Source organism: Thermomyces lanuginosus (genome assembly GCF_041956635.1).
Source record: "Thermomyces lanuginosus strain ATCC 200065 unplaced genomic scaffold VTN49scaffold_40, whole genome shotgun sequence".
Classification (NCBI taxonomy): domain Eukaryota; kingdom Fungi; phylum Ascomycota; class Eurotiomycetes; order Eurotiales; family Trichocomaceae; genus Thermomyces; species Thermomyces lanuginosus.
The window spans coordinates 252,345-265,166 of record NW_027192374.1 but is presented as its reverse complement, the minus strand read 5'-3'; the positions used below and the strand labels follow the sequence as shown (position 1 = coordinate 265,166).

Below are 12,822 nucleotides of genomic sequence, written 5' to 3'. Positions count from 1 at the left end.
CCGTCCGGGGGGAAGAGGACCGGGTTCTTATCTAGGATTCATCAATTTCTTCCCTCCTCTTTATCAATTCATCCCTAGGTCATCAGGGGCGGATAGAAAATGACCAAGGAAACTGAACAACACATCGAAACGGCCACCAAGGAAGGCATGCTGTCGACCAAGCATGCCGACCTGGCGGCCAGCCTGGCCGCCCAGCGCGTCACCCTTACGGAGGAGGACAACAAACGCATCCGCCGCAAGACTGATAAGCGCATTCTGGTCGTCTTGGTCTGGGTGTATTTCCTTCAGATCCTCGACAAGACCGTCCTGGGCTACGGGGCAACGTTTGGTCTGCAGACCGATGCCAATCTGACGGGGAACCAGTACTCGCTCATTGGGTCGATTGCGCCCATTGCCCAGCTGGCCTGGCAACCCTTCTCGATGTATCTGATTGTGCGTGTGCCGCATCGGATTCTGATGCCAGCGCTGGTCTTCGGCTGGGGTGTCGCCCAGACCCTGATGAGTGCTTGCAAGAGTTTCCCGTCCCTGCTGGCCGCCCGGTTCTTCCTGGGTCTGTTCGAGGCCGGCTGTCTGCCACTTTTTAGCGTCATCACCAGTCAGTGGTATCGTCGCGCCGAGCAGCCCGTGCGTGTGGCGGCTTGGTACGGAACCAACGGCTGGGCGACCATCATTGCGGCCGCTCTTTCGTACGGTCTGGGACATATCAATTCGCCGCATCTTTTGCCGTGGCAAATGTACGTCTCTCAAATCTCGTCCGAAGAAAAAAAAAAAAAAAAATCCCAGCTAACAACTCAATTACAGTATCTTCCTGTTTGTCGGCCTGTTGACTGTCGTCTCCGTGATTCCGGCATGGTACTTCCTCGACAACGACATCCCGTCCGCGCGATTCCTCACGGAAGAAGAAAAACCAATGGCCGTCGAACGCCTGCGAGCCAACCAGACCGGTACCGGCAGCCGCGAGTTCAAGATGAAACATGTGGTCGAAGCCATCCTCGAGCCCAAGACCTACCTCTGGATCGCCATGACCCTGCTGCTCAACGTCGGCGCCAGCGTCACCAACGTCTTCGGTCCTCTGATTCTCAGCGGCCTGGGCTTTGATCCGTACAAGACAAGTCTGCTGAACATGCCATTCGGCGCCATGCAGTTCATCGTCATCATGCTGGGCAGCTGGGCTGCACAAAAGGCGCGCATCAAGGGTGCTGTGCTGACCGTCCTGATGCTGCCCGTCGTCGCCGGTCTAGCTGTGCTCTACAAGATGCCGCGCGGTGACGGCGCTGCGCAACAAGCCCCGCTCCTCGTCGGCTACTACCTCCTCGCCTTCCTCTTCGGCGGCAACCCGTTGATCGTCACCTGGATCGTCGGCAACACGGCCGGTACGACCAAGAAATCCGTCAACATGGCCGGGTTCAATGCTGCCGCGGCCGCGGGCAACATCATCGGCCCGTTGCTGTTCAACAAGAAAGACTCCCCCGAGTATATCCCCGGTCTCCGCGCATGTCTCGCCATCTTCGCAACCCTCGTGGCGGTCATCCTCATCCAGTGGGTGAACCTCATCTTCCTCAACAAGTTGCAGGAGCGTAAGCGTGTGCGCAACGGCAAGCCCGCCAAGATGGTCGACCACTCCATGCAGTCGCATTACCATGACATTGAAGAATTCAATGCCGATGGCGAACAAGGCGCCAACCAAACCGTGGGTGAGCAGGCGTTTTTGGATCTCACAGATCGTGAGAATGATGAATTTGTGTACATTTACTAGTTATGTTTATAAACCTCTGCATATAGGATTATGATTACTTGAATGGTTCAATTATTTCAATCATTTACATTACCCCATCTCCAAAGGGAACAGAGTCAAATTATCAAACATGAAGAAAAAGTTAAATGAGGGAAAAAATTTTAAGCCTGAGCCGCAAAGCCCAACTTCGGACCATCCGCATCAAAAACGACATACTGGCTCTTGAGGAAGACGTCACCGAAGATGGCAAAGCCCAGACCCTGGCTGGACTGGATGCCGCCGTAGCAGTAGGTGCCGGTCCGATCCACGGGGGCGTAGTTGATGTACTCGCCGGGGATCACGGCATCGTAGTCGTTGATCTTGACGGTGAAGGACGGCAGCTTGGTGTTGCACGGGAAAACGTAGCCACCGATGCTGTTGTCGTTGACGGCATCAGGAACCTCAGCGTAGTAGTCCTCGAGGACGCTGTCGTCAACCAACAGCAGGGTGGTACCGGTGTCGGCAATACCGGTGATCGGGGCGCCAGTGCCGCCCTTGTCGCCGACGGAGTAACCGTCGGCGGTGAAGGTCCAGAAGCCCTCGCTGTCGTCCACCGGCTTGTAGGTGATCTCACCCTTGAAGCGGCTCTCGTCGATGTAGCCAAAGTCGTAGTGGCCCGGAGCCTGGCTGCGCAGGGTCACCGCGAAGAGCGGCAGGTCGAGCTCGTCCTTGACGTTGTCGAAGAAGGTCTTTTGCTGGTTGGGTTTAACTATCAATGGTGAGTACATGTAATCAACAGCAAAAGGTAATGGATACGACCTACCAGTGTTGATCTTGCTGAACGCAAGTCCAACCAGACCATCGTTGTCAGTGTCCTGCGTGAACTGCGCGCTGACTTGCTGCGCAGTCTCGACGGCCTGTTCCTCCGCGGTCACGCCGCCAATGGTCACGCTGTCGACCCAGACATCTCCGCGGGCCGAGCTGCCGTCGCCGTAGCGGATCTGCCAGGTGTGGCCCTCCAACTTCCTCGCGTTCTCGCTGGGCTGGTAGAGGTCATGGCCCTTGCTCTGTGACGCGGGCATCTCCTGGGAGTACACCCAGCTGATCCACAATCAGCATTTCCATCCTCTCTTCTTTCCACTTTTTTAATCAATGGGACGAAATACTCACAGATCAGACGAGCCCGTATCAATGTTCAGGTCCAGCTCGCTGTCTCCCACCTTCACCCGCGTGATATATTGGATATCATTCTCCGCCGGGTTGGTCACGGCGCTACCGTTGGAGGCCGCCGCGCGGATATTCTGCGGCACATCGACATTGAACTTGAGCAACGACCGGGCATAATCGGCAATGGGGTTACGAAGACGATTCTTCTTGGCCGCAACCTGCTCGAAAGTAAAGTGCCGAAGGCCGGTGATCTTGCCCGAGCCGGTCGTGGGAGCAGCATCCACGACGGCGGCGCTAATCGCCAGAGCCGAAAGGAGGGTCTTGGACAGCACCATTGTGGTCAAGATTCAGAACGAGTGGACTTGAACTGAAATGAGCGGGTAGGTTGTGATGTGCTTTCCAGGAACTCAGGGGACCATGGAGCTCTTTAATATTCTTTTTTAATCCTCCCGGGCCCGCACACACCAAGAGACGAGTGTCAATGGATCAATCAGCCGCGTCGCACCCAGTGCAACCGGGATTCGGATTCCACCCAGCGAGCGTGGAGCCGTGGAGTCCGTTAGGCACTGGGGCGGCGGTCCGTCGATCATCCTGCTCATCTACTAGGGAGGGGGGGGGGGGGGCGCCGACTTGTTAGTCCGCACTTGAGCTGAAGTCCATGAATACAACATTGTGCCTAGTATGAGTCTGTCCATCCTAGCTCATTTCCGGGTTCTGGGCAGGGCTTAGTCCCGTTTCTTTGTGATGCGCAAACTGATTCGTGCAATGATGGACGATCCGCCTCTGAAGAACAATCAATCACGTTCCATTCTATATTCAAATGCCGCAGCACGGCGTTCTGAATACCAATTTGCGCTCTTCCTCCTGCTCGGCCTTCGGTTGTTACTATGCATAATGCATCGCTGTCAGGGGAACACCGAGAGGAATATCGGCAATAAGCCTTGATTGGCGGGCTTAGAGAAACAGTGGAGTAACGGACCCGATAAGGATGAACTGATCCCAATCGGAGCAGTCATCACCCGTTTCGTTTTAGTTTGGATTGATTTGTCCAATGAAAATACCCCAATGGCAGTTACAGTACCGGGATCGGCAAGTGGGCGAAGCCCTACACGCAATAAGCGGGGGTGTTAGCCCAAAGAAGCAGTTCTGTATTCCATATTTGTCCAATAACATCTTCTGAAGCCGTACGGAGAAAAAAAAAAACCCCCAACTCTGGAGACTCTCGGAGGATGGAGGATTCGCAGAGAACTTTTAACGCAGGTACCTCGAGGCACCGAGCGGTCACTGGCGGAGGGGCTCAGGTCAGGCCAGGAACCGAGTGTACTAACAAGCCGTGCCTGTGGGCGTGTGGCTATGCCAAGATTTAGTAAGCTTTTTCCCTCCACACTTCTATGCCAATGATGACTCATGCTGCCAAGCACCAACACCGAGCGGACCAATTGAAGCTAATTTTGGATCGCCCGATAAGGTTGATAATTCTTGGCAAATCTTATGCGATTCCCTTGCAACCTGTGAAGAGGCTCCTTCAAAGCTGCAATGCTCCCCTCAAAGTTCAGGCTTCGCCCGTTTCATGTCTCACCTCGACTTCCCAAAGATCGGAATACACACTGAAGTTACATGTCCTCATACCAGGGACCAATCGCACAGCCATACAGGTTACATGCCGAGCGGTTGATCCGCCCGGGACAGGGATCAACTAACATATGCCGTGCATTGGAGCAGCCACAATTTTATACACCAGCATGCAGATTGTAGGCTACAGCAAGCTAAGTTATCAACGGGGCCAACGGCCGTTGAGATTGCAGTGGACACACGACGCCAGTTGGTGGTGGAGGCGGGATCGGTATTCGCCGATTCGGTACGGAGTACCGAGGCAGACTCGGAGCCCATCGGCGGCATCGCATCGCCCAACTGTCACTGTGGAACTCCGATAAGTAAGGATTTCTGACGCCAATCTCTTCTATTCGCTGCTAATCTCACAATGCTGTTACTGTCATCATGGCGATCATAGAACCTAACCTAATACGAGGTTCTAGGTACCTGTCCCTAAGCCATGACGGGATGCTGAAGATCTGATATTTGGGCCCGTACAGTGCAACGGCTCGATTCCATTTGTCGATCCCGTAAGTACAGTCTGTCTCTCGATCGCGCCATTTTTTCCGCGCGGTTGCTATACCGCTACATGTCGGCAAGTACCGCCATGGCCAGTGATCTGCCGTGACCGCTTCTTCACTGCGCCGGCAAGCGAATGCAAGCGTGGCATATCGTGTGACGGCGAGTTATTCGCTTGTACCTGGCTATGGCGATCATGCTACGTTCAGATCGAATGCATGAATTGCGAATGGTACTTTGAGATGGTAATCACATGCCATAGAAATCAACCATCCTGAGTGGGCATTGTGATTCTCCTTCAATACTAGGATGCTGTGATCAATTAACGTCTTCTTTTTTGCCATCGTTTCAAGCAGAGATCGGAAATCATTATCTCGGTCTACCCCGCGCACTGACCGGATCTTTCCCCTGGTCTCACTTTCATGCATTATCGGCAAATCCCTGTTAGCCTTGCACTACGCATCCCTGTCCCTAATTCAACTATGATCATTGAACCTCCCGGCCAGTCCTGAAGCAAATTGCCTCATCCTGGTCGACAACAACTGTTATCTCGACCGCCTTTCCAGCAACGTTAGATAAGTATCTCGGCCCGCTTGGTGATGCGATCAAGCTATCCCGGAGATTTTGGGACCAAAACACCATTTTTCAGGCTCCAACCCACTGCAAAGCGGATATTCCCGCCATCCTCGTCGAGGGATCTGGCACTCATCGCTCGGGATGTCATCTATCCATTGTTTCAGCAAAATGCCGCTTTGCCGAGACAAAGTCTTCTCATCATCAAGAGGTTCCCTTGTGTGATGAGACTCGCATACGGCTGCAACTGATCAAGGCATATGTCCGAGATAATCTTTGCAGGCCGCTGAAGTGTCCATCTCATCCTTGATCCTGGCACGACCAACAGAGTATTTCCTGCTTTCCTCCGTGATAGCTTGCCAAAAGTCCGCTCGTTAAATTACCAAGCAGGGACCACTGACGCAATTGTTCGGCAACAAGGAACCGAATCACCCGACGTTGCCTTCAGGGCAAAATGAAACCAACACGAGTGAGCTCTTTGCCTTGCTGTGTTCTTTGTCCCATGACATAGACAGTATGACATGCTCGTCCAGTATCTACTACAGTTCTTTCGCAAACGACTGCTTTCGTTCCTCGGGCACAAGGAAACGTGTCACCTGGTACAAAAAGGACATTAACGGCAAGACTCATTTGCTCTAATGGCTAGTAACCAATCGAGTCGATGCCACAACATGTAGGACAGGAGCTAACTGTGCGCTTGCATTTGCTAGCCATGTATATGATGTATTGAGGATACCAACAAAGAAGATGGTTGGGCTGGACTGCTCGGTCCTTCCTCATCCGGACGTGTGGAGGTACCTATCGCCCAGGATGAGATCATTATGCAATGCGAGAGTTGGCCGCCTCTGCTGCTACAATCCAAACTATCACTAATCCTGTACCAGGGACGTAATGTCTACGACTGAACCATGAGAACAACCAGAGCATCTTGGAATGCCATATGAGTTTTCATTTCGTGATTTCAGCTCATAACGCCACAAGAATCAAATCTGGCGACGAGACTTTGCTCGAGGTAATAATGTAATGCCGGTCGATTAGAGCATACGACACCGACTGGGTGAGCTACTCGGGTTCCAGTTGCGCTTCACTAACAGTTTTGTCAGGGAAAGCTGAATCAATCGACGACCCCAGTTTAGTCAGCCAGTGGGGAGGCGCCATTAGGTTCGGTGAGAGAACAAAAAGTCTTTGAGGACCGGCGACCCCGCGAATTCTGGATTGAGCAGGACACAGTTGAGAAAGTACTGCAGTCCCTTACGCCGCGACTCCAGGAACTTTGGCTGGAACCTGACTGAATCATGGTCAGCTCGTTCTGTTCAACTACAAGAATGGGCCGCACCTACACAAAACGCTCTTTGGCGGCAGCGGCGGCAACGCATTCTTTGCATGCGGAAACGCATCCTTGAGCAGCCTACGCAGCTCGTCAAACTCGGAATACCTCAGACGGAAATACACCGGCCCGCCATCCAAGGTCTGCACCTTGCAGATCCAGACGACGTAGGCGCCGAGATCCGACTTGCCGGAGACGACGACATGGTCATCGATGGTGACGCTCTTGGCCCAGAGGCCGCGACTGGTGTCGGAGTTGGGGTCCGCGGTATGGTCTTCGAGCGTGATGGCGGCCGGCAGCGAGGAGTCGGAGGCAAAGGACGCGCGTGATAGCCGGCGGTTGTCATGGTTCCAATACGGCGGCGGCACGACCCCGGAGGAGACCGAGCGGTCGTCGGCGCGAGGGGAAGAAGATGCCACGTCGTTCGGGACCGTCAACTGCGCGGAAGAGTTGTTCTCCGAACCATCGCCGTTATCCTGGTTGTCCGGCGACACAAGATCGCCTGGACCCCTCTCGTCATCGCGGGGCTGCTCCATCCATCAGGGTTACGATCGGAATCACGCGGCCGGGGGGCGTTATCGCAAGCGATCTGATCACTACTAGTGGCGTCGAGCCAGAAAATGCGGAGAGGCAATGTTTGAGACACACAGATGGGGTGGGCTTGGCTTGTGCATCGCCTGACGGGGGCCCACTGGATGAACCCGGGATCAATCGCGATATTGTCTAACAGACAATGACTTTGGTTGTGACTTTGGGCCGTGGATTGAATCTTTTGAGCCCGCTTGTTGCGCCCTTTCCTGCCATCTAAAATGCCCACCGTTTCAGCTGTCAGACTGGAGCAGAGTAAAGAAGATGCCAAGACGGGTTCACGTGATCTGGAGAATCGGGCTCATCAGCCGAGGTGCGGAGGCAACGGTCGGCAAACTAATCCTAAACGGGGCTTAGCGTCGGCTGAGACCGTGGGTTGTGCTCACGAGGAGCTTCCCGCACGAGTCGGGCGGTTGATTAGGGGTCCATGTTTATCTCTCCAATACTCAGAGAGTGGGTAACGCAGAGGGTCCAACCGCTTCTTTTTGCTTCTCTTTTCTTCGGCTCTTTTGCGGTCCGGAAGAGTGGAATGTGTCGGCAGAAAAGGCTCCCTCTTATCGGGAGCTCCATGACAGCTGTCCCAACTAGGAAAGTGTTTGGCAGACGGGCCAATGACCGCGCAGAACGGCATGGCGTGATGATGTCAACCGGAACAGCTCGACACGCGAGAATCGAAGGAAAAACGTGAGGGAACTGACTGAGAAACACTCGGAAGCGGCCGTCTGCGGCTCAAAGAGAGACATGAGGTGCATAGAGTAGCATTGATTGTCGCGGAGCAAGAATTGACCTAACCCGATCCAGAGTGGAGAGTCGCTTGGTAGTCTCACCAACCGGAGCTCGGAGGTCTGCAATAAAAGGAGCCATAACCTTACCACCTCTCAGAATATTACTTGGATTCTCCTATTTCAGTCCTTTTTTTCTTTGTTCTCAGCCGTACTTTTAGTAATAGACGGTGTTTTCTGCCTAGAGATATTCCGCGTGCGAGGCCCATCCGGCATTCCGCAAGGTCTAGATCTACCCCCTGGATTAGAGTTGGGGTGAGTGAACGAGTCCCCTATTTTACAGCTCTACATTGTTCTCCGGGATTTATCTGACCTCCAGGACCAGAGTCTTAGCAGCGATCGCTTTAAATCAGAATGTTCAAGAAGCTCCTTTGGGCCAGCTCGCTCATTGCCGGTCTGGCAAGCTCGCAAGCCATCGACCCCGACAGTATTGATCTCTCCACACGAGGTAAGCTTCCCCCATAATTCGCCAGAACCAAGGGAAAACGGGCACTGACATGTGTGCTCCAGACCAATGGTGTCTCTCGCAAACCGAGTCCTGCCCCCTGATCTGCCTGCAGTTACCCGGCGCAACGATTGAAACGCAGCAAAACGAATGTGATCCGGTGCGTCATCCTACATTCTTTATGCGTAGTGATTTAAAAATAACTAACGAGATTTTCTAGGATACTCTCCAATTCTCCTGCGTCTGCAGCAACGGCGTTCGTCCCAACGCCTCCGAATTTACCGAAACTATCCCATACTTCCTCTGCACGGAGCGCAACAACCGATGCGTCGACAACTGCGCCCAAGGTGACAACATCTGCCAGGCCTCCTGCCGCGAGAATAACCCCTGCGGTGCGCAGAACCCGCGAAAAGGGAACGGCACCAAGGCTGCTACGCCCACAACCGCAACTTCGACTGCCTCGGGGGATGATGTTGTTTACACGGGCTTTGGCAAGGGGTCAGCCAGTGATGATGACACAGATGCGGCTGTTCCGGGGGCGATCCTCGAGATTGGCCGGGTGTATGGTACGGTTGTGCTCGTTGCCGGGTTGATGGGTGGTGCTGCGCTGGTTCTCTAACTTTCTTTCCCCGGTTCGTTGTTTTTTTTTTTTTTTTTTTTTTTTTTTTTTGGTTTGCATGCATTGACTGTTTTAATTCGGAGCGATTTGTAATCTGGTGTTTTGGCTTGTTTCTTGTGAGACACTGCATTATGTAACAGGTCGGCATAATTTAATGCACTGATTTGTTCCCAGAGAGCTGTAATATAGGTATATATTCGGGATAGGAGGGGTGGTTATACAGTACACAATACACTGGCGTTCTTGTACCAGGTCAAGAGCGGGTTCTCGCCGCTGCGCGTTTCCGTGTCTTCAAGGTATGCCCACCGCTCCATGAAATCCGCATGGCTGCTCACGAGGGTGAGCTTGCCTGTAATAGCGCGGTAAATGTCCTCAACCACATTGAAGTCGGTGGGGAAGAAAATGTCAAAGTAGCCTTGGTGAACCTGTGCATACATTAGCACGAAATACCTATAGACGGGATAGAGAAACGTACAAATGGCGTGGATACGGTAACAGTCCGACGTTTGTACCGCGTCTGTACAACCGGCGCATTCAACCCCGGAATCGCATCGGGCAGCGTGTTAAAGTCACTGGCAAGCAGGCGATGCGCGGGGAAGTAGTCGTTGAGAATGTCAAAAAACTGCATCAGCCGTGTTGGAATGTACTCGGGCTGCGTGTACTGGGGCTGCAGTGGCAGCTTGTTGCGGATCGACCGCATCAGCTTCGATCCCAGCGGCGTCGGGAACGGTCTGCGGGCGGCCGCCTGGCGCACGCGCAGGAAACGCGCCGCAATTGGGTCGAGCTCGAGGTTGTAGTACTCGTGGAACTCGCCGTCGGCGTCGATCAGAACGCCACCTTGCTGCGGCAGGCCCGTGCGGTAGTCGTACCGGATGCTATCGTGGCTGAAGTTGTCAAACACCTCCAGCGCCAAGAAGAAGCATGGCGAGTGGACGTAGGTGTCCCAATCGAAAATGGATTTGTTGATGATCTCCACGTGGCCCATGTGCCCACCAGCGTTGATGGATTCCTCTAGGTTCTTCATCTGCAGCGATGCCAGTGACGAGGAAATTTCAATAATCTTAAACTTGGTCCGCTGATAGACCTCAAAATCCGTGTCGCGGATGAAGTCGAGGATATTTAACATCAGGGTCCCGTTTCCGGCGCCCATCTCGTAGATGATCAGGTCATGGTACGGGTATAATGTGAGCTTGTAGTTCGCCACGAGATACCGCGCGATCGCCTCGCCGTAGTACGGGCGAAATAGCTCGGTCGGCGTATGCCATAGCTGCCGTGCATCGTCCGGATCTGTCTCGTCCAATCGATCTTCAAACTCTGTATATCGCTGACCGAGCAGTCGGTGGAATTCCGGCCCGTCTTCAATCTCTGAGAAGTTGAACGGCTCTCCGGGATGAAAGATGGTTGCGTGCTTGGAAAAATATCCATAATGCGGATTGTACAAACTGTCTGTTTTTGGTCAGCATTGTCTGGTGAGGTCTCAATGAGTTAAACACGGACCCTCGATAAACTCCCTCGTCAACATCTTGACCTGTCTCGGCCTCTCGCGGCGATTGCGCAGCTCCTTGGCCGTAACGAGCGGATACGTCCGCAGCTCCTCCGTAATGTCGCGCGGGTAGTCCCCGCGTTTCGTCCACATGGTGTCATTGTTGGCACTTGTCCCGCGATTCGGGTCATTGGGTCGGCGCAACAAGAAAGAACGGCGCTGCTGCGATGATAATGTTACTGCGGGATGATGAGATGTCGTTCGACCCAGCAGATCTGACCGGGCGGCGGCGAATTGGCAGGACCGATGTCGAAACAGCTGCCGGAATAGATGATTCAAGAGGCGCGAATCCATAATCAATCGCAAACCAGCCGAGCGGCGTTGATTGAGTCGGGAACAGGGTCCATTTTGTAGACTGATTGTGCTCGGCGAGGGATTTGGCCGCGGTTAATTACGGTACGTATTGGTATTACCGTAATCTCTCTACCCTAAAATTACACAAGAAGCATTTTTGTTTCCTTTCGACCATCATCGCATGAAATGAGCCAGCACCGCATCTACATCGGCGCGGCATTCGTCGCCGGTGTTGTGGCAGCCCTGAGCTTGAAAGAGCTCATCGAGCGTGCTCGCCGTCGGTCAGCGCCAAAGGACTATGACACTGAACTGATCAATTCCGTCCGACATGGCCCACCAGCCATTGTCGACGGTGTCGAGGGCTGCATTGGCAACACGCCATTGATTCGAATCAAGTCGCTCTCTGAGGCCACTGGGTGCGAGATCCTTGCCAAGGCCGAAGTACGATTTTTCAAAGCTTTCCGGCTGAGATTTCCAAGCTAATTCGTGGCTACACAGTATCTCAACGGCGCCGGTGGGAGCCCGAAAGACCGCGTCGCACTGAGCATGATCAGAACGGCCGAAGAGCAAGGCCTGCTGCGACCGCATTCGGGCGACGTCATCTATGAAGGCACCTCGGGATCGACTGGTATTTCGCTGGCGACGCTCGCGCGCGCGCGGGGTTATCTTGCACACATGTTAGCCAATATCCCTTAGTTATTTTCTCCCGACCCGCCGCTGACGATACCTAGTTGCATGCCCTCCGATCAATCCATGGAAAAGTCCGACCTTCTCCTCAAACTCGGCGCCGTAGTCGACCGCGTACCGCCCGCCCCGATCGTCGAGCCAGGTAACTTCGTGAACCGCGCCCGCGCCCTCGCCCAGGCACGCACCGAATCAGCCCTCAATTCCACAGACCGCCCCTCCGCCGCAAGTGCAAGTCAACTGACGAGCACTATCCCGACGTCCGAGGCGGGCGCCATGCGCGGCCGCGGGTTCTTCACTGATCAGTTCGAAAACACCGCCAACTATACCGCGCACTACCGAGGCACCGGCCCGGAAATCTACGCGCAGTGCGGCGGCAAGCTCGATGCCTTTGTCGCGGGAGCTGGCACGGGTGGCACCATCTCCGGCGTGGCGCTCTTCCTCAAGCCGCGGCTGCCCCACGTCTCCATCGTCCTGGCCGATCCGCAGGGCAGCGGGTTGTATAATCGTGTTCGGTATGGTGTCATGTTTGACGTCAAGGAGCGGGAGGGTACTCGACGTCGGCCGCAGGTCGATAGTATCGTTGAGGGCATTGGCATTAATCGCGTCACCGCCAATTTCGAGGCTGGCAGAGAGCTCATCGACGATGCGGTACGAGTTACAGATGCGCAGGCCATCGCCATGGCGCGGTGGTTGGTGGAAAAGGACGGGATCTTTGTTGGAAGTGCAAGCGCCGTGAATTGTATGCTCTCTAATATACAAGCTATTATTAACCTCTACTGACATGATGGCAGGTTTTGCGGCGGTCAAAACAGCGCTGAAGCTCGGCCCAGGCCATCGCATTGTGACCGTTTTGACCGACTCTGGCGCAAGGCATCTGTCCAGATTTTGGAAACTGGCCGGCGATGTCGGAGGTACTGTGGATACCAAGTTGGAAGACGTCCTGAATGCAAAGGAGCCATGAACGGTATCCG

At 54.1% G+C, this 12,822-nt stretch overlaps 6 protein-coding genes across 6 annotated transcripts; 3 read left to right on the top strand and 3 right to left on the bottom strand.

The window, feature by feature from the left end:
- Nucleotides 1–99: 99 nt before the first annotated feature.
- On the top strand, nt 100–1,756 carry VTN49DRAFT_6052 (uncharacterized protein; the record flags this gene model as incomplete). Its single annotated transcript, XM_069414178.1, has 2 exons — nt 100–734; nt 802–1,756. 2 exons carry the CDS (start codon nt 100–102, stop codon nt 1,754–1,756), a joined length of 1,590 nt encoding a protein of 529 aa, XP_069265450.1.
- Nucleotides 1,757–1,896: 140 nt separating this feature from the next.
- VTN49DRAFT_6051 (uncharacterized protein) lies at nt 1,897–3,216 on the bottom strand (the record flags this gene model as incomplete). The annotated part of the gene is made up of 3 exons (XM_069414177.1): nt 1,897–2,483; nt 2,538–2,815; nt 2,885–3,216. The coding sequence occupies 3 exons, from the start codon at nt 3,214–3,216 to the stop codon at nt 1,897–1,899; spliced, it is 1,197 nt and encodes a 398-aa protein (XP_069265449.1).
- Nucleotides 3,217–6,723: 3,507 nt separating this feature from the next.
- Nucleotides 6,724–7,429, bottom strand: VTN49DRAFT_6050 (uncharacterized protein; the record flags this gene model as incomplete). Its single annotated transcript, XM_069414176.1, has 2 exons — nt 6,724–6,854; nt 6,907–7,429. The coding sequence occupies 2 exons, from the start codon at nt 7,427–7,429 to the stop codon at nt 6,724–6,726; spliced, it is 654 nt and encodes a 217-aa protein (XP_069265448.1).
- Nucleotides 7,430–8,617: 1,188 nt separating this feature from the next.
- Nucleotides 8,618–9,327, top strand: VTN49DRAFT_6049 (uncharacterized protein; the record flags this gene model as incomplete). The annotated part of the gene is made up of 3 exons (XM_069414174.1): nt 8,618–8,711; nt 8,774–8,868; nt 8,929–9,327. The coding sequence occupies 3 exons, from the start codon at nt 8,618–8,620 to the stop codon at nt 9,325–9,327; spliced, it is 588 nt and encodes a 195-aa protein (XP_069265447.1).
- A 215-nt stretch (nt 9,328–9,542) lies between these two features.
- On the bottom strand, nt 9,543–11,164 carry VTN49DRAFT_6048 (uncharacterized protein; the record flags this gene model as incomplete). Its single annotated transcript, XM_069414173.1, has 3 exons — nt 9,543–9,752; nt 9,803–10,773; nt 10,825–11,164. The coding sequence occupies 3 exons, from the start codon at nt 11,162–11,164 to the stop codon at nt 9,543–9,545; spliced, it is 1,521 nt and encodes a 506-aa protein (XP_069265446.1).
- Nucleotides 11,165–11,350: 186 nt separating this feature from the next.
- VTN49DRAFT_6047 (uncharacterized protein) lies at nt 11,351–12,812 on the top strand (the record flags this gene model as incomplete). Its single annotated transcript, XM_069414172.1, has 4 exons — nt 11,351–11,605; nt 11,663–11,841; nt 11,896–12,590; nt 12,643–12,812. 4 exons carry the CDS (start codon nt 11,351–11,353, stop codon nt 12,810–12,812), a joined length of 1,299 nt encoding a protein of 432 aa, XP_069265445.1.
- Between the last annotated feature and the right edge of the window lie 10 nt (nt 12,813–12,822).